This window comes from Trachurus trachurus (genome assembly GCF_905171665.1).
Source record: "Trachurus trachurus genome assembly, chromosome: 14".
NCBI lineage: Eukaryota > Metazoa > Chordata > Actinopteri > Carangiformes > Carangidae > Trachurus > Trachurus trachurus.
This window is the reverse complement of record NC_139903.1, coordinates 6,480,741-6,504,165: the sequence shown is the minus strand read 5'-3', so window position 1 is coordinate 6,504,165 and position 23,425 is coordinate 6,480,741. Positions and strand designations below refer to the sequence as shown.

At 43.9% G+C, this 23,425-nt stretch overlaps 1 protein-coding gene across 2 annotated transcripts in view; it reads right to left on the bottom strand.

Moving 5' to 3' along the window:
• Positions 1-243: 243 nt before the first annotated feature.
• Positions 244-23,425, bottom strand: part of dpysl3 (dihydropyrimidinase like 3) — a 37,002-nt gene continuing 13,820 nt past the window's right edge. The window contains exons 2-14 of one of the 2 annotated variants that reach the window (XM_083986127.1): positions 22,870-22,958; positions 21,106-21,290; positions 18,295-18,459; positions 17,983-18,044; positions 17,109-17,189; positions 15,005-15,073; positions 12,857-12,977; positions 10,879-11,035; positions 10,117-10,258; positions 8,719-8,889; positions 4,807-4,986; positions 2,739-2,895; positions 244-423 (exon numbers count right to left, since the gene is read on the bottom strand). In XM_083986127.1, coding sequence (XP_083842253.1) covers positions 329-423; positions 2,739-2,895; positions 4,807-4,986; positions 8,719-8,889; positions 10,117-10,258; positions 10,879-11,035; positions 12,857-12,977; positions 15,005-15,073; positions 17,109-17,189; positions 17,983-18,044; positions 18,295-18,459; positions 21,106-21,290; positions 22,870-22,958 — 1,674 coding nt within the window. In that variant the 3' untranslated portion in view covers positions 244-328. Of the gene's footprint in view, positions 424-2,720; positions 2,896-4,806; positions 4,987-8,718; positions 8,890-10,116; positions 10,259-10,878; positions 11,036-12,856; positions 12,978-15,004; positions 15,074-17,108; positions 17,190-17,982; positions 18,045-18,294; positions 18,460-21,105; positions 21,291-22,869; positions 22,959-23,425 lie in introns of both variants that reach the window. The other variant, XM_083986126.1, reaches the window with a different exon arrangement.

Genomic DNA, 23,425 nt, shown 5'->3' with positions numbered 1-23,425 from the left:
TGATTGAGTGTGTGTTGACCTTTGGTGATTTTATAGTTTTGGAGGATTTTTTTTTTTTTAAATCCTCCACACTGGTCTGAATTTCAACCAGGAAAAGAGATACTTTTCTCATCTGAGCAAGGTAGCATTGTGACAGGTAAGGCATGAGGATTCAGTGTTTTGCTCTTTTTTAACTTTTAACTAATCGTGGTCCTCTGCATCTCCTCCTTCCCTCCCTCTATCCCTCCCCACCCTCCCTCCCTCCATCCATCCACCCTGCGCTCTGGCCGCTGCCCTTTTTCTGGATGCATCCCCTCCTCCTCCTCCCTCCTCCTCCTCCTGGTGCTGTTTAACTCAGGGATGTGATGTTGGAACGACCACCAGGGGGCACTACGATACGCCGGCCAGCGGGCCTGATAGGGATGTCATCTGGGGTGGGGGGACCTGAGAAAGAGAGAAAAAAAGAGAAAGAATGAGCGAGTTTACAAGGAAAAAGGGCAGAAAGGCGGAGAGAGAGAAGACTGAACTCATCTCATGCTGGTGACCAGAATAACAGCAGGATGCATTACAAACAAAGATCTTCTGTGCAGGGGTGAAAATGTATCTCCAAACTTAAAAAAAATAAATAATATATGAGATCTGAGGGACTACACTGATAATGATCATGAGATATAATCCCTTTGTGCTCCTCTAGAAACTTGTCACCACGATAAATTGCTATCGCACACTCACGTTATTACTTTCCAGGCGCTGAGGGCACGTTATTATTGTCTATGACAGATGGCGTATGTCACTGAGATGACAAAAGGAATGCAAATCGCATACAGCAGCCCGTGCTCTGTACGAGCGCTGCTGAAACATTAACAAAAGAGTCCAGAGTCTGACATAAAGCAGCAGTGTGTTTTCCAAAAGGATGAGCCAGCGCGTCTGCTGCAACAAATTATCAGTGGGTATATAAATGGAAAGTGTGGAGTGAGGTCAGACTATGATACACGGCATCTAAGCAAACGGTCCTTCACATCTCCGCTCCAGACGAGTAAATCAACTCTGCAGGTGGTGACCCTGGGAAAACTAAAAATAAGACAGGAGACTGACTCAATCTGAGAGTGTGCACTAATATGCACATGCTTAAACATCTACCTATTACAAGGCCTGGGAAACAGGGAGCACTCCTCACACACACACATCCACCCCTCCTCCCTTTACAGTAACTTCATGTAGTCGAATGTTGAAATTCTTTCCAGCGGAGGTCACCGTCTTTTTTCATCGATGAGGTATCACACATCAGCCTCTCGCTTGTAAAAACAGGTTTCTCAATACGGCCAAAGGCTAAACACCGTTCTGTAAACTGTTCCCTCAAAAAAAGAAAAAAAGAAAAAGACTTATCAACTATTAAAAATAGTTTGTGTATTCATCGAGTCGGGATACAGCTGCAGCGTCTCCAGGTTAAACAAGGTTACTCTCCTTTAAAGTTACACATGGACACATTTAGCCCGTCGGAGGAAGGAGGAGGAGGAGGAGGACAGAGTGACACGCTAATAGCTACTGTTGCTCTGTTTGATTATAAAACTTGTGGAAACACTGACTGTGACTGTGCGGAGTGCCTGGTTTCACCTTGGTCTGGTAGCCGCACACAAAAACAGTTTCTCACATTTGTTTTCTAAATCTTGAGCTAATCCTGTGCTGACCTTTTACATATGGGCGTAATCACAGTGTCACTCAGCAGCTCTGCAGGACGGAGCAGATGTTCAGCGCGAACGCATCATCGTGCCGTGCTCTCTCATGTTATGGACTGTGTCTAACGTGAAACACTGTACATTGGACATTTTCCGGCCTTGTGCCAAGACTAAATGTTCCAGCGTGACGTAGAGTAAAAGTGCATCTGTGGAGAGAACTACTGTACTGTAGGAGGCTGTACCGTAGTCTGAAGTGTCAGTGTCCTAAAGAGTCCTCAGAGTAACTTATACTTGTGAGTGTGAGTGTGAGTGATTCTGAGTGAGACAAAGGGATTTAAGATGCATTCGTTGGAAATGAGTCATTAAAAACAATGACTGATTTGATTAAGAAAGATTAAATGAGTTATTGAACAGTGCAAAATACATCTGTGTGCATGCTGTAAATAAAGTACCAGTCATCTAAAAATACATGCAGGAATGCAGGATAATAGAAACCATCATATGCTTAATACAATGTGCACAATACAGGCATATACAAACGTACTGGACTCATAATTTGAATTATAAGTCTTATACAAATATATATTAGTTCACATCATAGCTGAGTGTGGTTCAACAGTACAGTGTGAGTGGTTTTAATTTATGTCAAACCACACTAAAACAAAAACAGAAAGAAAAAAAAACAGCCAATTTGAACTGAGTGGACATTAATTTAACTTAATTTACTGTGGATCATTAAAACTTAAAGAGTCTTAAAGTGAAGTTAATGAGATGTAAACACTGTACAACCACTGAACAAACTGCTATGATGTCCTGCAGACAAGTACATGTTGTAATGTGAACCTCATCGTAACATTTCAAACAGGACTGATGGGTTTTCCTACTGGTCAGAGGACTGTGAATGCATCACTCATGCAGATAAAAGGTGGACGTGACGGTGGATCCACTGATGCACATGCACGTTTCCCCCTGATGCTCTTTTCTTACATTGTAGGGCTAAATATCACTGCAGAGCAACAACAGATGACGAAGGAGCAGGTGATTGTATAAAGAAGCTGAGCTCACCGCATGGTGCAGGGTTACCTGCTAGACTAAATCCAGACTGGTGGTGCAGGTTTCTGACGGGCTGTTTGGTGGGGGAGGTGCGCGCCGAGGCCGAGGGGGTGCCACCGCGGGACATGGAGAACTCAGACACCGGGCCGTCGTACATTCCCCTGGGTACCGCCCTCAGGACGGCCAGCTGCAGGACAGAGGTGGAGGTTAGAAAAAGACACGTAATGAGGTGTGGAAGCAGAAAGAAGAGGGTCAGAACTCAAGAGAGACGATGTGGTGTTTGGTATCAAGACTCCACACCTGTTTAGCATTACATGGTTGTTTGTGTAATTGTTTGTGTCTGAATAATAGATGCATGTTTCAGAGAGCCAGGAACCAGCTCCAGATTTACACAACCACACACACACAGACACAGACACACACAAAATACACACAAGGAAGTCAAGTTTTTTACCGACTGGAGCAGAAAATCATACAAGGTAACTAAGTACAGTATTAGCAGGTTTTGGAGTAAGTTGAAACCTCGGTGTGTGTGAGTCAGTGGAGGCTTTGAAGCTCTGTCAAGAGTTAAAACGACACATGTGTGTGTGGAGGAAGCCTGACAGTGATCGCTACCAAGATAAACAGCGCGTTGTTACTACAGCTCCATGTTCTCATCATCATCATCATCATCAGCAGCAGCAGCAGCAGCAGATTAGGAAACTGTTGAACAATGACATTTCTGGAGCTATAAGAAAGATGGCAGAGCAGCGGCGTCTGCTTTCACTTTACGCCGCAATAAATGAGATGGTCAAACGGGGTCATTTTATATTTCTAATGAATTCTTAATCCTCTGGAGCGGCTTCACATCCCCTCTCATTTCTGTCCTTCTCATGAGGCTCAGACACTAACCAACGACCCAACAGCACTCTGGGTAATTTATAGGAATACTACTACTGTATGATGATCTTTTAAGTCTTTTCTTAGGTTTTGCAACAGCTGATCTGTTATTTGTCTGAGCTGTCTCTCAACAGTTTCTCCGTTTTATTGAAACTAGAGGAACAATAGAGTCTGTTTTCCTGCCAGCGGGGACATGAGCAGATTGATATCGCTCTTACGTCCGTGTGCTAAATATGACCAAAGCAATAAAGACGGGAACTTCCTGTCTTCACTCTCGTGTTGCCAAACAAGCACTTACACTTTGGATTAAACAAACAAACCACAGCACATTAATTGTCGATCTTTGGGAGTCACTGGCACATGTTTTTTGTTTTGTTTAGTTACTTTTGGACGGAGCCAGGATCAGTTGTTTGCCCCCGTTTCCACAGAAATGAGCAAGAGGGTGGTATCAGGTCTAAATATTAACTCTGTGACGCATCAGTTGGAGGCATTAAGGAGTATTAACCCCTGTGGCCTCTCCTGTAATGAGGGCAACGTGCCGACGGAGCTTTGAGTCTTGCAAAAACCACATTTAATTTTAAGTATGGGGCTCATTTAAGCTGTGGACTCTGGTAACTCTCGTCCTGCGTGTGTGTGTGTGTGTGTGTGTGTGTGTGTGTGTGTGTGTGTGTGTGTGTGTGTGTGGTAGGTCTTTGAGGAAACTCATCCAGATCCAGACTCACTGTATCCTTTTTCAAACCATTGAAGACACAAAGCCACGACCACCCTGGCTGCGTGGTGGACCTCCGACGTTCAGCCGTCGCCCTTTGGCTGAGCTCGGCCTCCCCCACATCCCATCTCACCCCCACCGCCACCGCCTCCACCTCCTCTCCCTCCCTCCCTTTCTCTCCCATTCTCTCCATCATCTGTCACTTCTATCTCGGCCTAAACTCCCTCTGACTCCCTACTGTAACAGTCCAACAGACATTAACTCTTCCCTCACATCTTCTACTGTTTCCTCCTAATCTGCTCTGTGAGTCACTGTGTGATTATCAGCAGCAGCAGCAGCAGCAGCAGCAGCGATTACGCTCTATCACATTGTTTTATCATCATTGGTTTTCATTTACAGTAGGAAACATCTTTGGTGCTGTTTCTTTGTCTTTGTATGTTCAGCAGATTAAATAAAGTTGTACAGGTGTTGATGTGTTGACCTGTATACTGTATGTAAGCCTTGATTTACCTGCTTCCTGGCTTTAACTCGCTTGTAGGCGAAGTCAGGGTAGGGGGAGCAGGGGATGAAGCGTCCGACCCCGGAGGTGACGTGCAGGTTCCCGTCCTCCAGGACGATCTTCCCCTGACAGATCACCACGAGCGGAGCTCCACGCAGCTCCATGCCCTCAAAGACGTTGTACTCAGCAGCCTGGAGCACGGATGAGAGGAAAGAAATACAGAAATAAGACACAACATAAAAGCTGTGAATGAATATGTTGATCGCATGGCAGGAGCTACAATAAGTTACTCAAAATGTAAAGAATGTGTAGAAAAAATCTGACAACTTGATGGAAAATAAACTTTAATCATCATTTTAAGTGGAACTATGCATGTCCGGTCACTTTTTCTCTGTTTTGGTTGCTTCTTTTTCTCTACAGAGCTCCCCCTACAGTTTGCGAAGTGCATATTTTCACCATTGTAAAAACTCACCGCTAACCCTCCTCCCTCCTCTCCTGGCCATGTGCATTTGTTTTCAACAAAGCCAGCGAGAACACAATCTGTGGAGCAATATCTACCGAGAAAGGTAACGTTAACCAGAGATTACAGATTACTGGGCGTGTTTGTGTCATAGTGCCGCAAAACAGTTTATGTTTCTCGCGAGACGAGGTCTGGCCGGAGACACCGGGTCGGAGGTGCTGATCTTACAAGGTTGGTTTTCGACCAAGAGACGCTAGGTGGAAGACAGAGAGCCTCTATTCTCCCCGTTACAAGTCATTTAACCATCACAATAACTCCGAAGCTGTTTAATTAAGGTAAAAATCTTACATAGTTCCTCTTTAATCCTGGCACTGAAGACGACCGCTGTTGTTTTATACAGGGGAAGTATCTTTACGAGCCTTTTTTGGCTTCCAACCTCTCCGGCACAATGTATAAACTTTTTATTTTTCTCATTGTTTTTATATAAAGTGCAAATAACTCAACTCAACTCAACTCAAACCACAGGATGAGTCTGAGTCTGTGGAGGAAACAGGGTTCAGATGAAGTTTTCAGAGTAATCAACAGTTAATAATGGATGGAGGAGAGGAAGAAGACGACAACAGGAGGCTTCTCTCTCTCTCCTTCTCTCTCTCTCTCCATCCTTCATCACCTTGTTTCTAACACTCGTCAGTTCGACATGTACAAACACCTGCTGTGATCAGACTCGTGTCTGATTCCTCTTCTCACTCTCTTCTCTTTGCTCTTTCCAGTTGTCTGTCTCCTCCATTTACTTCTCCTCCTCCTCCTCCTCCTCCTTCTCTTCCTCCTCCCTCTTTCTCTTGCTCTCTCTCTCTCTCTCTCACTCCTTCTTGCCTGATTTATGTAATCCCTCGCATTTTTTCAACCTTGCGCACTATTCATCCTCTTCCAATTTCCTCCCTGCCAACTTTCTTCCCTCGACATGTTTGTGATCTTGCGATGGTCCCCTCCCCTCATTCCATTGTTGCTTACTTCCTCTGCACACGGCCCTGTTTTCTCTGCTGCCGTCCAAATTCAGGCCAGAACAGGACATAACTAAGACTTACTGTAAGCCAAACATGATGTCATGACTTCGCTCAGAGTGTCTAAGGAAAGCGTTTGTGTGGTGCTGCCTGTTCTCGATGCCTTTATGTGCATTTTTTTTTTACGTTGACCAGATGTTGGTGAGCTGATAAGAAATTAACAAAAGGAAACACCAAAAGTCTGTGTTATATTAACTAGTAGGCTACTGAGGAACGTACTGACCAACACACAGAGAGCTGGCAAACAGGCCGCTCCTGTTTGGCCTTGCACTTAAAGACAGACTTGTCCATTAAGGTGGATTTATGGGAGCTGGGAGCTGCCGTGCTCCAGTCTCCTGCTGCTCCTCCCTGTGTTGTTTTTTTTTTTATATCTGCAGCAGGAAATGAAACGGTGACATCATTATGTAAGAAGCCACAGATCCTCAGTGGACGTACTCCACATTTGGAGAAGTTTTATTATTAGTCCTCTCTCTCCCTCTCTCTCGCTCTTTGCAGAGTGATGTCGTTTCTCTTCTCCTAAAACCACCTCCATTCAGGAGTTCATGTAGATCCCCACACTTCATCTACGTACACTCAGTCGTCAGTGAGTGCATTCCTCTGTCACTCCTGTATTTCTAGAGGCAGGATCTGTGCTCATCTGGTGAAACCTTAATTTCCTGCACACACACACTTCCTCTGCCGTCGTCGTCGAGTGTTTGGATCCTCTAAAAAACTCTGCGTGATAGTAGAAACAGGAAGGCAGTGGTTCGATGACTCTACAGGATTAAAATCTATCCGAAAAACAAGAAGAAGCAGCAAGTTTACAACTTCCATCAACCCTGTGGTGCTCTGGCCTGAATAAATAAAGGCTTGCATGTGTCCGGTGATTTCGTCTTAGAACAGCACAAAAAAACATCTGTAATGGAATAATCGGCATGTTTCTGCTGCAGTTTCACTTTCTACTGTTCGATATCTCAGTGATCACATGACAACTGAGCAAAAACACCTCAGTTTTACGTTGTTGTTAAGTTTAATTTAACAAAGTCTGAGTCACATTGCTCAGATTTAAACATTATACATTAAAAAAATGCATGAAAACTGTTTGAAAAGTGAGTTTATCGTTGTTGTTTTTTGTGATGTGCTCCATATCTTTACATGTACTGTAGTATATAACAGAGACCGGACACAGCAGGTGGATTTGTGTATTTTCACAGTGATATACTCTGTAATAGAAACAGCTGCCAACAGCTGCCAACAGCTCGTCTGTTACTCATGTTGTTAAACTGCAGCCGGTCCGACCGAGGTTTCCTATCATTAATAAATGAAAATTAGTCTTCCAGCTGTGATTCATGGTCGGACCCTAGAAAACCTCCAGGCCACAAGGCAAAAAAAACCTCAAATTACAACAGAATCCATCCCAGAGTGAAGTGGACGGTTGGTGATGGAGGGTGGAGAAGGAGGAGCTGGTTCTGATTCAGACCTCGGATCTGTTTCCCATGAACTAACATGTCTTCAGAGCTGCTTCTCTGCTAATGAGACGAGGAGCTGTCCAACCAGCCAGCAGTGTCCAGATGTTCCACGTCTCTCTCTCTCTCCTTCTCTTTCTCTCTTTCTCTCTCTGCGGAGCTTGTGCAAGAATTTGAAATATTGGTATTTACTGTAACATTATCCTTGCGCACGATGAATGAATGACATTCTTTAAAAACCAAAACCCTGCTCAAATATTAGTGAGCATATTTCACAAGATCTGTATAAATGGATGTGATATAGAGGAAGGAAATGCCTGTTGATTACAGAGCAGACTGATTCTCTGTGGGTTTGAACGGAGCTGGTGGAAAATGTTTCCATCACAGATCATGGGTCATTTTTTTTTTTTTTTTTTTTTTTGATAAATCACTGTATTTCATTTCATTCATCATTTTTTGTTTTTGGGGGGATTTACAGTAGTGTGAAGCTTTACATTGAGAGCCGGTGGTCATGTGGTCAGTGCAGCGTGAGTCGCATTAGTAGTGAACGTCCACAGAGAGTTCATTTCCGTTCAGAGGAACTGAGAGCTCCCTGGAAGATGATCAAATATGCTCTCTCTCTCTCTCTCTCTCTCTCTCTCTCTCTCTCTCTCTCTCTTCCTCTCTCTCTCTTTCTCTCTCTCTCTCTCTCTCTCTCTCTCTCTCTCTCTATTTCTCTCATCCTCTCTCTCTCATGCACAGATGCAGAAAGTTCTCTCCTCCAACTCTTATATTCAGTCACATTTTTATCTGCACAAAACGCCGGTCTGATAACAGTATCAGAATCACTGATCAATACCACATGGATTATTACTGTATTATTATTATTATCCATCCATGCTGAATCGGAGTGACAGAGAAGTTGTGTTAAAGCTTCAATAAAAACTCAAGGAGGAAGTGACATGTAACAGTTCGTACCGAGTTGTGCGTCTTGGCGGTGATGGTGCGGATGGAGTCCGTGTCCCAGATGACCAGGTCGGCGTCGGAGCCCACGGCGATCCGGCCTTTACGAGGGTACAGGTTCAGGATCTTGGCGGCGTTGGTGCTGGTCACCGCCACGAACATGTTCTCATCCATCTTCCCCGTGGTCTGAGAGGAAGAAGAAGAAGAAGAAGAGGGAGAAAGAGGAGGAGAAGAGATAAACTGAGTCTGTTGTTCAAGAGGAAATTCTCCGTCTTCATGTTCTGTGATTTATTTTGTTAATTTGTCATTTCTTTGTTCTTCATTTGTTCATCATGGCCGAGGTCAATGTCTAAATCACAGGAGCTGCAGGTAATATGTGTCGTGCATTGTCAGCAGCACAGCCGTAGTGTTGTGCTGCTACGGCGACGCCCTGGACAACAAAGACTAGAAGAAACATATTTGTTTGGTACAAACATCATCACATCATCGGTTTTATGAGTGAAAATAAAACATAATAGTAAATAAAACCACCACATCTGAACATATAATCGTAATATGATGTTTTCTGCAGATCATTGTGCAGCTCTTGGATCATCATTTTCAACTCAGATATGATGATTTTAAAGGAGTAGCCTCATTTTTTTTATTAATTGTATGCCAACATTACGTAAAAGACACATACTGGTGACTTGGCGCCTGCAGCTTATGAGCGGCTGCTTTCAGTCTGGGTTTGGGTGCGATCATTTTCAAAATTCATGCCACCAGGAAACAGATTCAGTTTTATTTTATTTAAGACCATCCATATTTTCCAGTGAGCGCAGCACTCACAGCTGTCCACAGCTGCAGGCTCTGTGTCTGTCAGCACTGCACTGATGGAGTGATAACAAGAGACAAGTGAGAGAAAGAAAGAAAGGAAGAAAGAAAGGGGGCACTGTGCAGTGTCAGGGGATGAAGGAGAGAACGACTGTGGGGAAGGAGAGGGAGAAGTAAAAGATAAAGCAAAGAGAGACGGTGACAACGAGACAGTGAAATAAAGCCAGACAGAGGAGGGAGGGAAGGAGAGAGGGAAGGAGGGAGGGAAAGTAATGGCTGACAAGAGTCTGATAAAAGCAGGAAGACAGACAAGAACATCCTTAAAATAAAAACCACAGAGATGAGAGAGATGTGGATTTTACTGCAGCAGCTCAGACTGAGCATCAAAGAGTCGAGGCTGCATCTGACAGTTTAAAGCAAAAAAAAAAAAAAAAATTATGATTTTCCTCTGGGAAAAGTGGAGAAAGTGGTTGAAGATGAAAATAAAAAAGTCTAGAATAAGACTTCATGTTGTTTATTTGCTCCGTTTTTCTTCCAAAGTTTAATAAAAAAAAAAAAAAATTTAAACTTAGAGAGCGAAGAAGCTGAACTCAAACTCACCACAGCTTTGTCCCAGATCAGAGTCATCCGCTCCTCCACTCCGTTCACACCCTCTGGGATCTGAGTGAAGTCGTCTTTGCCGATCGCCTTCTGGGCCACGCTGAAGGTGCAGTGAGCGCTGCCGGTCACACTCAGGTCTCCACTGCAACAACACAACAACACAACAGAACACAACACAACACAACACAGAGATCAGACGACAATCATAACTCAATCTCCCTCCGCTGAGCGACACCACCGAGCGACGTCGGCCTGGGAGTGATGGAAGTGAGCGAGCGTGTCGGTCTGGTGCCAGAGTTTGTTCCTGCAGCACAAACCGTTACTAATGTTTCCACATCACGCTCTAACTCACTCACCGCTCGGCTGAGAAACTGCTGATTTGTCAAAACTTCAGAGTTTTTTTTTTTTTCCCTCTCTCTGAACTGAACAGCTCAGTGCATGGTTTAATTTTTCAACACAACACATGTCTGAAGTCAAACATGAGCTCATTTATGTTGGACTCCAGCTCTGTGGTTCATTAGACAAAGAGTCTGTTGTTTTTTTGGACGTTTATCTCTGACTCCTCTTCTTCTTCTTCTTCTGGCTGAAGGAGATGAAGAAATGCTAATTATCGCTGTAATGAAATTAGTCATGGTTTATTGTTGCTTGCATTGTAACCATGGAGCTAACTGCTAATCTTGTTAATCTCTCAGTCTCAGTAGAAGCTGAGGAAACGTTTCACATTCACGGACTGTAGTGTAAGTGTAGTGTAAGTGTCTGCACCTTGACAGCAGTGTGTTCAGATAGTCTGGGGTGGTGGGATCCGGGCTGAGAGGGGGGGATGTTACAAAAGACGCCGCCTTGGCCCAGTTCTTGCTCCAGTAATGCGTCCCATCGGTCCCCAGGCTGGCTGTGAGCGGCTCCCCAAACACAACATTTCCTGGGAAAGAATGAAAAAATAAAAGAGGTTAAAAACTCTGTTAAAAGTATCAAATGTAACGTCTATAAAACTTGATTTATGTCCGTGATTCTTGGCTTTGTCCAAAAAAAAAAAAAAAAACTGATTAATCCGTCAGATGTTTAATCTCAGTTTAAAAAAAAAAACGCTTTCGGTCATAATCAGTGTTTGTTTTGCAGGTGGCGACGACGTAGCTGGGACGACACTCTGAAAATAACAAACATGCCAATGAGCTCAGCCTCCACTTTGACTGTGTCACTTTGATTCCTGTCGCTAATGAACTGATGCAAACAGAGGGAGTCAGGACCTTCAAAGGCCTCGGAGGGTTTGTGGATGAATACAGGTCTGAGGTCAGAGCTGAAACAGTTTCCTGTATCCATGACGACCAGAGGGTGTTTCAAGTTCACTCCCGCTTGTGGCAGCTGAGCCACAGAAACTTAGACAAAGCTGAATATTCCTCCTCCTCCTCCTCCTCCTCCTCCCCCCACTGCAGCTTTTTACAGACTGAAAGTGAAGATGTGAAGTAAAATAATCATCTTCATCTCAGACTGTGTGTATGTGTGTGCAGTAAAACTGTGTGCAACATAAATGTTAAAGGACTCAGACAGAGGTGATGTAATGATGACATTTAAGTTCATATCTGATGTAGCTTACTTGTTGCTTCAATATAAACGAGGAAAAACATTGAATTAACATCATATGTTTGTCTTGTTTTAATGAGAAACATGTGAATTAAAGACATTTTGGAGACGATACAAAGATCTTTACAACAAATGAACTCAAATAAAGATATTTACTGTATTCATCTGGATTTATTTATCTCTTAACTATGGATGACAGGAGGAGACAGGTATGTTCTACACGGTTTGGTGCAGCAAGGTATGTTCTGAAAATAAACTGATTGATTCATTGATTATTGTCATTGCACATGTCAAGAGAACAAGGCAACGAAATGCAGACTGCATCTGACCAGAGGTGCAAGAGCAGTAGATGACAGTATATAAATATAAAGTGCATGAATTATACATAAATATAAATACAGTATGTACAAAATGTGCAAAAAGGATGAATAAAGATATTGCTGAGGAAAAAAAAGATTAAACTCAAACTGATCTGTCTTTGAATCTAATTTCTATTTTTCATGTTGTTATAAATTTTGTTGTTTATTGGTCAGATGTTGGGAGAGAAATTTATTTCCATATAAAAGATGTTTCATGTTTGGGGCGCTCTAGTGGGCCAGTGTTTAGAGTTCATGTCCCATATGGGCTCAGGCTCTTGTACTAGAGATCACCAGTTCGATTCCCAACAGGGATCATCATTAACTGAGTGTCTGTCTGTTCCCTGACTCTGTCTTCACCGTCCTGTTTAATAAAAAGCCCCAAAAATTTCCCAAAAAGTATAAATGTGTCACATAGTTGCAGTGGTGATGTCTCTCTCTCTCTCTCAAAAAAAAAATTCGCTTTATTGGCACGAATGTTACGAGAACTATGTTGCCAAAGCATCAAGAATCAATGAAACAAAACAAAACAACTCACAGAATCAAATATATACAAAAAAAAAAAAAGTATATATACATTTATACTGTATACCCTATGCGTGTGTGTGTGCTGATGAAGTGCTGTCTCTCTCTCTCTCTTATACACAGACTGGGTGTCATTAGGCAGTTGCAAGTTATTATATATAATGAAATATATATAGACATATAGACATATACACATAGTTCATATTAAATGATGATGATAATAATAATACATAAAATAAAGAAATAAAAAAACAACAATATTATATCTCTCTCTCTCTCACCTTTTTTCCGGGCCTGTGAGATGATGTCGGCGGCGCTCTTGCTCATGACCCGGGTCACGTAGAGAGGACAGTTGGTCTGGCTGGCGATGGTGATGGCGCGAAACACGGCCTCGGCCTCCAGCTGCAGGACGGACAGACGGACAGGAAGTTGTGGTTGACGTGGAAATGTTTTTCACATTAAGACGTTTATTTCTTTTTTTTCTCCAATAAAAAAAAAAAAAAAAAAAAAAACTTAAAATGTCTTCTTCAACCACAGCAGTTGATGTCTTTTTGGAGCCGTAATATTGAAAATTATTCATTTTTTTCACCACATGACAAGTGGGAGCGTATAATTTTAACATTGACTGTGAGGTTAGTGATTCATTCAGCTCCACAGAGTCCCGCTGAAACAAACTGGAGGCAGGTCAAACACACAAAAGCACCATCGTCCATAATGTGTATTAAAAACCTCTGGAGCTCAGCACCAGGCTCTTTATTAAAATGTCAGTGAGCAAGAACAACAAACTGCTTTTTTTTGTAAGCAACGGTCCTAAAGCTGCCAGAAGAAAAGTGGAGCTCTGTCTCCAGATGTGGCGACCGTCTCTCTCCCTCTCTTTCTCTCTCTCTCTCTCCACATGTGTTTTCAAACTCGCAAGGTGACGCAAACTATGTTGATTATCGTGCTCTGGGTCCAATAACCGACAAATTAAAACCAAACAGGACACCACCAGACGCAGATGAAGCTCTCGTCCAACTCGACTCAACTTGGCTTCGGCTCAATTGAATTACGCTTTGCAGGCGTTTGATTCCTAAGGCTCCACTTTAACTTGAGCCGCTGCTGCATCATGACACTGTTGTGAGACTGTGGGACGACACACACACACACACACACACACACACACACACAGAGACACACACACACACCCACACACACACAGAGGAAGGGTGGAAAGTCCCGGTCCGGTTACAGACTGAGAGCGGCTGACCTGAACCTTCACTTTGCTGTTTGTCACAGAAAAACATCAGCAGGAGAAACAACAACCCGACGACTCTAATGTGTCTGAAACCACATGTGAATAATAAGAAATGTGTGTGTGTGTGTGTGTGTGTGTGTGTGTGTGTGTGTGTGTGTGTGTGTGTGTGTGTGTGTGTGTGTGTGTGTGTGTGTGTGTGGAGTAACGTCTCATGGAGGACGGTGGATGTTTCTCCACTGGGCTGTTTGAATTTTCTTTAGTTATTCAGCAGGATGATTGAGATCAAAATCTAATTTGTATTGATTCAAAGCTAAAATATGAGCACATTCATGTTTATATCATCTACAACAACTGATGTCACATCATCAGAAAACCACAGACATAAGACATTTAAGGTCCAGTGTGTAATATGTGTCAAGGTTTATTGGCGAAATCTGAATATACTACCAATTAATATATTTGTATAAGTGTATAATCGCTATAAAATAAAATCTGTTTGGTTTTCGTAGCCTTATAATTCTTCTTTTATATACATATAGCCTACATATCCACAAGTTTCCGAACGTCATCTATGGTCAAAACTGGCTTCCGGTTTGCCGGTTTGGTGGAATTTTACTTTTACGTTTCCATGGTTTTCAGGCGTTGTCATAGTTGCGGTAAACGCATGGATCTATTAACGCTGGCTTTTAACACATATGTCAATTTGTGTGATATCCACTGTTAAAAGCTGCTGTGATGATCCATGCGTTTTACAGATTTTCAAAAAAATAAAAAATAAAAAATCCATGCATTTACCGCGGCTACTGAAACCATGGAAACGTAAACATAACATTCCAAAACCGGCAAAACAGGCTACGTTTTTGACGTTCGGAAAAAGGTGGATAGCAAGGGTCTTGCTTAGAGAGTGTCGCCATCTTGCGCCGCCATGTTTGTACGGAACGGACAATCCAGCCAATCAGAGAGCACGTTTCAAGAGATTCACGTTCATAAATAAACAATAGAATTATTTAATAGATAAATAATATAATCAGATTGCTAGAAGTCACTGTTTTCCCCTCATTTTACATACTGGACCTTTAAACTGAGGCTGCTGTGTTAAAACAAATATTCTATTTACTAGTAGCAAGTCTTCAAACGTCTCTAATGGTCTTGATGCTGATGCGTGCAGGTGTGTGTGTGTGTGTGTGTGTTGTACCTCCTCTGGTCGGCTCAGCACGTGTCCCTCTGGTCCAGTGATGCCCATCTGCAGCATGCGGGCCTGCTCCTGTTACACACACACACACACACACATAAAGGACAGTCAGAGGTGTGATTGCTCAGTTGTTTAGCAACTCTTCACAACAATATTCAGGTTCCTGCTTCTTTGTGATTGTGCAACCAGCAGGTTTTATTAATCAGACCACACACACGTATATACAAGGATCATGGGAATCCATGAGGTCATTTTTCTTCTGAAAAGATCTTTGTTTTTACGGTTTAAGGACATTTTTTGTCTTTTACAGTCGCTGCCTTCACTGTGGATAAGCAGGAAAAGACTCTTTCCAAACTTTCCAAAATGAACTTCAGCTTTAATAAATCACATAATGAGCTCCTCTCTCTGAGTCTGAAATGGCACATGAATGAGCTGCTTGGATTAGTAACTGTAGCTGAGCTCTTCTGACCAACTCATCTGCTGCTTTGTTTATTTGTGCTTCTTTTTTTTAAGGAAATGTAAGAAAACCAAGAGCCACCGCTGGTTCTCCACTGGCCGACCATGTTTATTCCAATCAGAGGACATGCAGATGAAGAAGAAGAAGGAGAAACAAACAGATGATGAAAAATGAAGAAAGCAGCAGCAGCAGTTTCAGGGTCAGATCGACATCACTGAGTTTGCTCCAAGTCCAGAAAATCAACTTGACAAAACAGTTCTTAACTACTGTACGACCTATAAAACCTTTAATACACAAAACTATCAACGAGCAGCTGGTTTGTTCGGCTACCAGGTGAGATGGTGTCACTTAAACTAAAACTAACTGTTCATCTGTAAAACCTAACGAGGCTCCGGCTGCTTCACGTTTCCTAAATCTCCTCAGAAAGCTGCACAGAAAACTGTTTGCATGACCATGACCTTAAAAAAAAAGAAAACAGGCTCCTGAAAGACAAGTGAAATATTTTTTTAGGATCATAATTTCTCTGTTATTTCTCCCTCTACTGTCAGTGAGGGGTTTTTCTTTTTCTGCAAAGGAAAAAAATAAAAACTGTCAGTATCTTTCTAAGTGTTTTCTGAATGAATAAAACCCCTGAGAGGGTGAGGTGAAAAAATATTTTAGGAAAATGAGCTTGTCTTTCAGGGCTTCAAGTCAGAAAATATTGACCTAGGTGGAAAAAAGATCCAGAAATGTATTGATGGTTTGTAACTATCAAGAAATTTTACATGGATTTCGATTTGTGCAGATTTCAGCTTCTTAGTGGCCATAAAAGGAATCTCAGCTTCATGTGTTGTCATGTCTGTAAACCTACAAACTACCCCCACAGCTCCTTTAAACTAAAGTGCGTGTCCTTTTTTGTGTTGTGCTATCACTTCACACATCAACACAACGTCTCTTCTGCACCGACGCTGACAACATTCATCACACACTCAGGTTTTAAAACAACGAGTCTCTGTCTCTGTCTCTGGTCGTCACATATCGTATCGTGGGGGTTTGGGACATTTTTGATCTGGATGCTGATGGAAATCAGACGCCCTCGAAGTTGTAGTTTATAAGACCGGAGCTGAGGTTTGTGTGGTGACTCAGATCCAAAACACACACACACACACACACACACACACACATACACACACAGTGACAGAGTCCAGGCCTGGTCTGGAGCTCTGACTAACACCAACCCACTCAATCCACCGACTATTACATGTACGCTTCATTCACTCTCATTTGTCCACAGTGTAAATTACACACATACACAAACGTCCTGCACCAAACACACACACACACACACACACACACACACACACACACACACACACACACACACACACACACACACACACACACACACACACACACACACACTCCGCTCCCTCATCACCGACTGTGTGTGTTTAGTCTGTCGGTGCTGAGATGAGCTGTGATAAGACTTCCAACAGGCAGGTGAACTGAAGTGAACTTAGCAGAAATAAATAAATCACACTAAACTGAAACAGATGACAGATCTGGACCCGGGTCAAGTCATTACACAGAGAGAGAGAGAGAGAGAGAGAGAGAGGGAGAGAGGGAGAGAGGGAGGGATGGATGTTTACGTCTGTAGGTTTTTATTGTTACCTCAGCGATGATCTCTCCGTTCTCAGCGTGGACCTGAGCGATGCCTCCTCTCTCGGCCAAGAAGGTGAAGATCTCGTAGAGCTGCAGAGGAAACACAGAGAGAGAGAGAGAGAGAAAGAGAAAGAGAGAGAGAGGAAGAGGGGTTATATATTTAAAGAGTGTTTACACAAGAATCAGACGCTGCTCTTTAACCCCGGGGTTAAAACTTTAAAGACACGATTTTAAAAAGAAGCCCCACAATTTACATGAAGTCGACCACGACACGCTGCAATTACTGCGTGTGGGCCAAAGTGGAACGAGGGTGGAGGGTGGAGGGGGGGGTGGGGGTATGGGGGGGGGGGGGGGGCAGAGGGGGCGGAGCTGCCGCTGCTGCTGCAGTTGTTGTTATGTTTTATGTTGCTGCGCCACAAACTGCATGACATCAGTTCTTCAAGCTGGACTATTTCAGTTTCCTCATGTGCTGCTCTGACCAACTGAATTATCCACAGCTGCATGAGAAACTCAGAGAGAGAGAGGGAGAGAGAAAGAGAGAAAGAGAGAGACAGAGGCCTCAGACTCTGTTACAACCTGAACGTCACAGGACACGAGTTACATGAGGACAGTCCAGACAGAAAAAGAGACAAATGCTCAGTTGAGTTGATATTTTAAGTCAGAACTGTGAGTTATGGTGACTTCAAACAACAGATTATAATTTACTGTGTTTGGGTGTTTTTTGGGACTCAGAGCAAAAACCACTGACATTTTTATATACTGTATTGCTCTTGCAGCTCAGAAGTTTATGAGCTCATGTGCAGCTCTCAATCGATTAGTTCAATAAAAATACAATACTCAATCTGTTTCCCCCTAGAGTGAAGTTTTGGTTTTGTTTCGTTACCTCACTGTTGCTCATCTGGTAGTAGTCCTTGTACGCCATGTAAACCTGGAAGGAGTTCACGCCTGTACAGACAAAACAACACGAGAGAAGAGAGACGATGAGAAAAACACTGAAAAGACCAAACAGGTTCATAATGTGAGACACGAGAGCCTCGTCTTATCACAGCTGAACAATATTAAACTTTATTTTGACTTTTATTAATAATCGCTTGTGCAACTTGTGCAACTTGTGCAAATATTTATAGTTGGAACTCTCTCTGTCTGTTAAAAAAAAAACACATTTAACTTGAGTAAAATGAACTAGATTGTGGACCTTTGTCCTTGATGAGGGTGTCCAGCTCCTGCTTGACGCTGTCGTTCCAGTGGGTGACGTCCATGTGGAGCGAGTAGTCGCAGCAGGTCTTCTCGTCCGCCCACTGCCTCCACTGGTCGAAGGCCTCGATCAGGCTGTTGCCGGGGTCTGGGATCACGTGGTCGACTGGAGGAGGTGGAAGGAGGAAGGAGGAAGGAGGCAGAGAGAGGAAAGGAGAGGAGGATAGATAGATAGATAGATAGACAGGTGGGATGAAACAAACAGAGAGGAGGTGAGAAGAAGCTGGAGACGAGGTGATGTCAGGATCTGTCTGCCGGTGTTTCTACTGTTTATGTTATATAATGGTCTGTCTGAGGGAGCTCCTGCTGCGCTCACACTCTTCTGAGGGACCGGCCCTGTCAGATGTCACACTGCATTTACAACAACTTTTTGTCTGGCTGCAGCTCTCCTGGACAACAACAACAAAAAAAGGTTTATGTGGTCGCACCAAAGGGAAGAAGAGGAGGCTGTCCAGTCTAACCACGCAGGAACACGATAAACAAAATGCTTCCGACGGTATTTAGCTGAAGTTTCATGGGATGGTGTCACGATAACAAACCTTTCTGCTGAAACACAGATTTTAAAGGGACATTGTGTAACTTCTCCTGTTATCTATTCATGAAAATCGATTATTTCGTTCAAAAGTATGTTTTTCATTATTCAGTAACCCCCCCCCCCATCAACAAACTGAAGTGTTCCTTTCAGCTCTGAATTTGCCGTTCATATCATTCATATCTACATGGAGCGGGTAAGCTCGGTGCTGGCTGCCGTGTGGTGTCGCCATGTTTTTAACGTTCAGTGGCAGCGTGACGACGGTAGGAAACCACGGAAACTCAGCGGAGACACCGGAGCTGTCGGCTCAGGTCGAGGTGGCGTCTGTGAAAAGTCACCGTGGTAACGCAGTGAGGAGGAATGGAGTGCCGAAGCGGAAGCAGGAAGTAACGCCCCCATGGGTCCTCAACTCGGAAAAAGGCTCCATGTAAATCAACGGGAGTCAAAGTTTTATTTCGTGATCCGATTGAATTGTGCCATGAGAAAAAAATATGTCCTCTACCTGTTTAAAACATCACGTTTCATGCAGAGAAATCAGCAGTTCGTTGTAAAACTATTGTAGAATAAAATTCTGAAGAATCCGTAACCAGAAAGACTACAGGTCGCGTAGGTGACATAACACAAAATGCCGCCCTTTCCCGTGTCAGTTGGTGACGTATTTTTTGTGGGACACCAGATTTGTAGTCCTAGAGCGGTCGTCACACAAAATACATTCTTCCGTTGCCGTTTTATGATAAACTGCTGATTTCTCTGCATGAAACGTGATGTTTTAAACAGGTAGAGGTCATATTTTTTTCTTATGACACAATTCAATCGGATCACGAAATAAAACTTTGACTCCCGTTCACTTACACAGAGCCTTTTTCCGAGTTGAGGACCCATGGCGCCGTCACTTCCTGCTTCCGCTTCGGCACTCTATGGAGTGTTACACTGATGCTGCATTCACGTGCAGTCGGGCAGATGGCCGTCGGTAAGAAACCAGATGTCATTTTAGTCACAGAAGTCGAGAGAAAGCCGGTAAAACGTGGGTCAGGTCAACAATACGACATCGCCATGACAACATATTGTCACGTGTATTGTTTTGCCTCGTGCTGACGGACCACTTGTTACGTGTTACATGCAGCGGCTGTCGTCCGTCTGCCGTCTGCCCAATTTCACGTGAATGCAGCATGAAAAATACGATTGAGTTGCTTACGATATACAACCGCAACGCTAGACGGGAGTAATTCCTACACAATGCACCTTTAACATCAAAGCAGCAGCAAACACAAATAAATAAAAGCATGCAGGTCTGCAGCCGGATGAAGGATTAAGTTTGACTAAACCCCCCCTCGTTCATTCATACACAACAACAACAACAAATATCCCACTCCGTCTTACTCAGCTGTATTAAAACTCGCCACCTGACCGTCGGCTTTAGCTCATTAAAGACGACTCAATCTGCTTATCTGCTCTCTGCGAGTCAACGGGATAAACAAAACACTGTTGTATCATCTGAACCGTTGATTTCAGTTCATATGCGACAACGACATCGCGTGTTGTTGTTTATCACAGACGTTTTACTGTAAAGACACAGCGGCAGATGCACGGAGCCGCAAGCACAGAGCAGGTTTTTTTTTACTTTCACAACTCAACTGGAGAATAATCCCTGAATGAATGGAGCTCATGAATGGAGCTTATACAGTAACAGGCCTGTGCGTGTCTGTGTGTGTGTGTGTGTGTGTGATTGAACACAGACACACACACACACACACACACACACACACACACACACACACACACACACACACACACACACACACACACACACTGGCAAACGAGCAGCAGGGTCGCAGCCCCAAAAGAAGTTAATGGTATTAAAGACACTGTGGTATCGACCAGCTGTTGGTGGCATCTCGTCTTTAAAATACATGCAGGGCCCAAACACACACACACACACACACACACACACGCACTGGCTCCGTTTCTATGGGAGTAGTGTTTCATTCTCCCCCCCGGTCCTACCCCTCCTCACACCCAATCTTTTGTATGGTCCCTGTTGGAGAGCTGCCCAAAAACAGACCCGGTCCCGTCCCTCTCTCTCTCTTTTTCCCTCTGTTACAGTCTCTCCCCTCCCTCCTTTACCCTCTCCTTTCACACACCCGTCCTCGACCCCCTTCTCCCCTTCTCCCCTAACCAACACACACACACACACACACGCAGCTCTCACAGCTCTCGTACCGATCATGGTCGTGCCCCCGGCGAGGGCGGCCTTCGATCCCTGAGCGAAGTCGTCCACGGTCGTGGTGCCGCGGTACGGCATCTGGAAGTGGGTGTGGATGTCGATGCCGCCGGGGATCACCATCTTCCCCTGGGCCTCGATGGTCTTCACACCCCCAGGTACGATCAGGTTGTCGCCGATCTGCCTGTATGGGGAGGGGGGGGGGGGGGGGGGCGAAGACAATGTCATCAGATGAAGATGAAGATGAAGAAAATAGAAGAACAGAAGGAGGAGTTTGTCTGATTTGTTTCACGATGATGGAAACATAAACAGTTCCTGACTTTACCTAACCCTAAGTCAGATAAGCCTGAAGCAGCAAACTGTCGCCATGTCAACACATCGACAGACAGACAGACAGACAGACAGACAGAGTAGAGTCTCTGTGAGTTTGCCAGCAGCCGACTGGTCCTGAGGCGTTCGGGTGTTTGTTATGCAACACCAGACTTTCTGTGGGTTCCTGACTGACTGAGGGGACAAAAGGCCTAAAACTGGAGTAACAGAGGACAGAGGAGGGAGGGGTGAGGACACAGAGAGTGAAGGACAGGACAGACTAATTCAAGGAGAGACATGTAGAGGGGGGGGGGATAAAACTATCACTTAGAGGTGGACGTGACCTCCACAGAGAAAACAAGACCCAGTTTTTGTTTGTTGAGTCAACAAAGAGGACTCTTGTGTGTTAAAGAGATAGTTCAACATTTTGGCAAATTGGTCCATTGCCATAATCCCTATAGTTTTTGCAGTAGGTTCGTTACCTTTAATTATCGGTGCAAACTATTTTTAGAGCGGCGGAGCAGAGCCGTGAGCTGCTCAGAGCTACACTACGGAGGGATGGGATGGGATTTCTTGGTTTCCCTCATCAAACTCATCAAATACACAATCCAACAACTCCAAAACGCTCTGGTGGACAAGTTGTGACCTGGACATTCACCACGCTATGAGATAATAACAGAACGTTACCAGACAGAGTTGTTTTAGAGGTAAATGCAGAGACTGCTTGCTGAAAAACTGCCGCTGACAGGAATGCACATCAGCGGTTTTGCATGAATTTCCCTCTAAAACAACTCTGTCTCGTATCGTTCTGTTATTATCTCATAGCGTGGTGAATGTGCAGGTCACAACTTGTCCACCAGAGCGTTTTGGAGTTGTTGGATTGTGTATTTGATGAGTTTTATGAGGGAAACCAAGAAATCCCATGAGCCTCCGTAGTGTAGCTCTGAGCAGCTCGCGGCTCTGCTCCACCGTTCTAAAATAGCTTGCGCCGACAATTAAAGGTAACGAACCTACTGTTATGACTATAGCGATTATGGCAATGGGCCAATTTGCCAAAATGTTGAACTATCCCTTTAAAGTCAGCGTGCAGTTTCCTTATCTGTTGTGATGTTTAGTTAAATTCTCATCATGATAAATCAATAATCCATCACCTTTATGATTCCCTCGACCCGGGTTTTATTCTCCTCTTTAACTGTGCAGATGGAGTCAAGTCATTTCCACAGTCTGACCTTTTCCAACAAATTTTTTAATGAAATCATCAAAACTACTTAACGTTCTGTGAACATGTTGTATCTCTCCCATGTTTTAATATAAAGCAGATTGGACATATGAGACACAGATTCACTGGACTAAAAACAATGGATGAGGAGCCAGAACCGAGGAACGAGAGCAGAAACGAGGGCAGTGGACGGAGACGGAGGAGGAGGAGGAGGAGGAGGAAAAGGAGGACTTACTTAATGACGCCATCTTCCATGTAGATGTCGGCGTGGAAGGACTGGTCATCGTTCACGATCCTCCCGCCTTTGATCAGAAGCCTGTCGCTCTGTGTGAGAGAGGGATTATGGGAAGAGGAGGAGGGGGAGGGAGGAGAGAGGGAGGGAGGGAGGAGAAGAGAAATGTTGGAATTCAGTGCAAAATTTCCTTCCAACAGTTTTTGGACCTTTCGACGTCTCACGGGAGGAGGAGGAAGATCTGCGGCCAGATTATTTGTGCTCTGTGTTTTGTTGCACAACGTTGCACCAGAGACACAATATCCTTCACTTTCCACTCAGAGGAGACAAACAATATTTCATTCATTCGATCGTTCGCGCACCAGAGGAGACGGGGTATGTGCTGTATGTTTGTCACTTTTGTAAAAACCATGTAAACACACAGTTTAGATCCGGACCACACTCCCTCCCTCCCTCAGTCAGCTCAGCTCAGCTATCCCTGTGGTCCAGTTCAGCAGCAGCACAGACGTATATCTTGATATTCCTGTTAAATGAGCCTGTGGAATAATAAAGAGCCTGT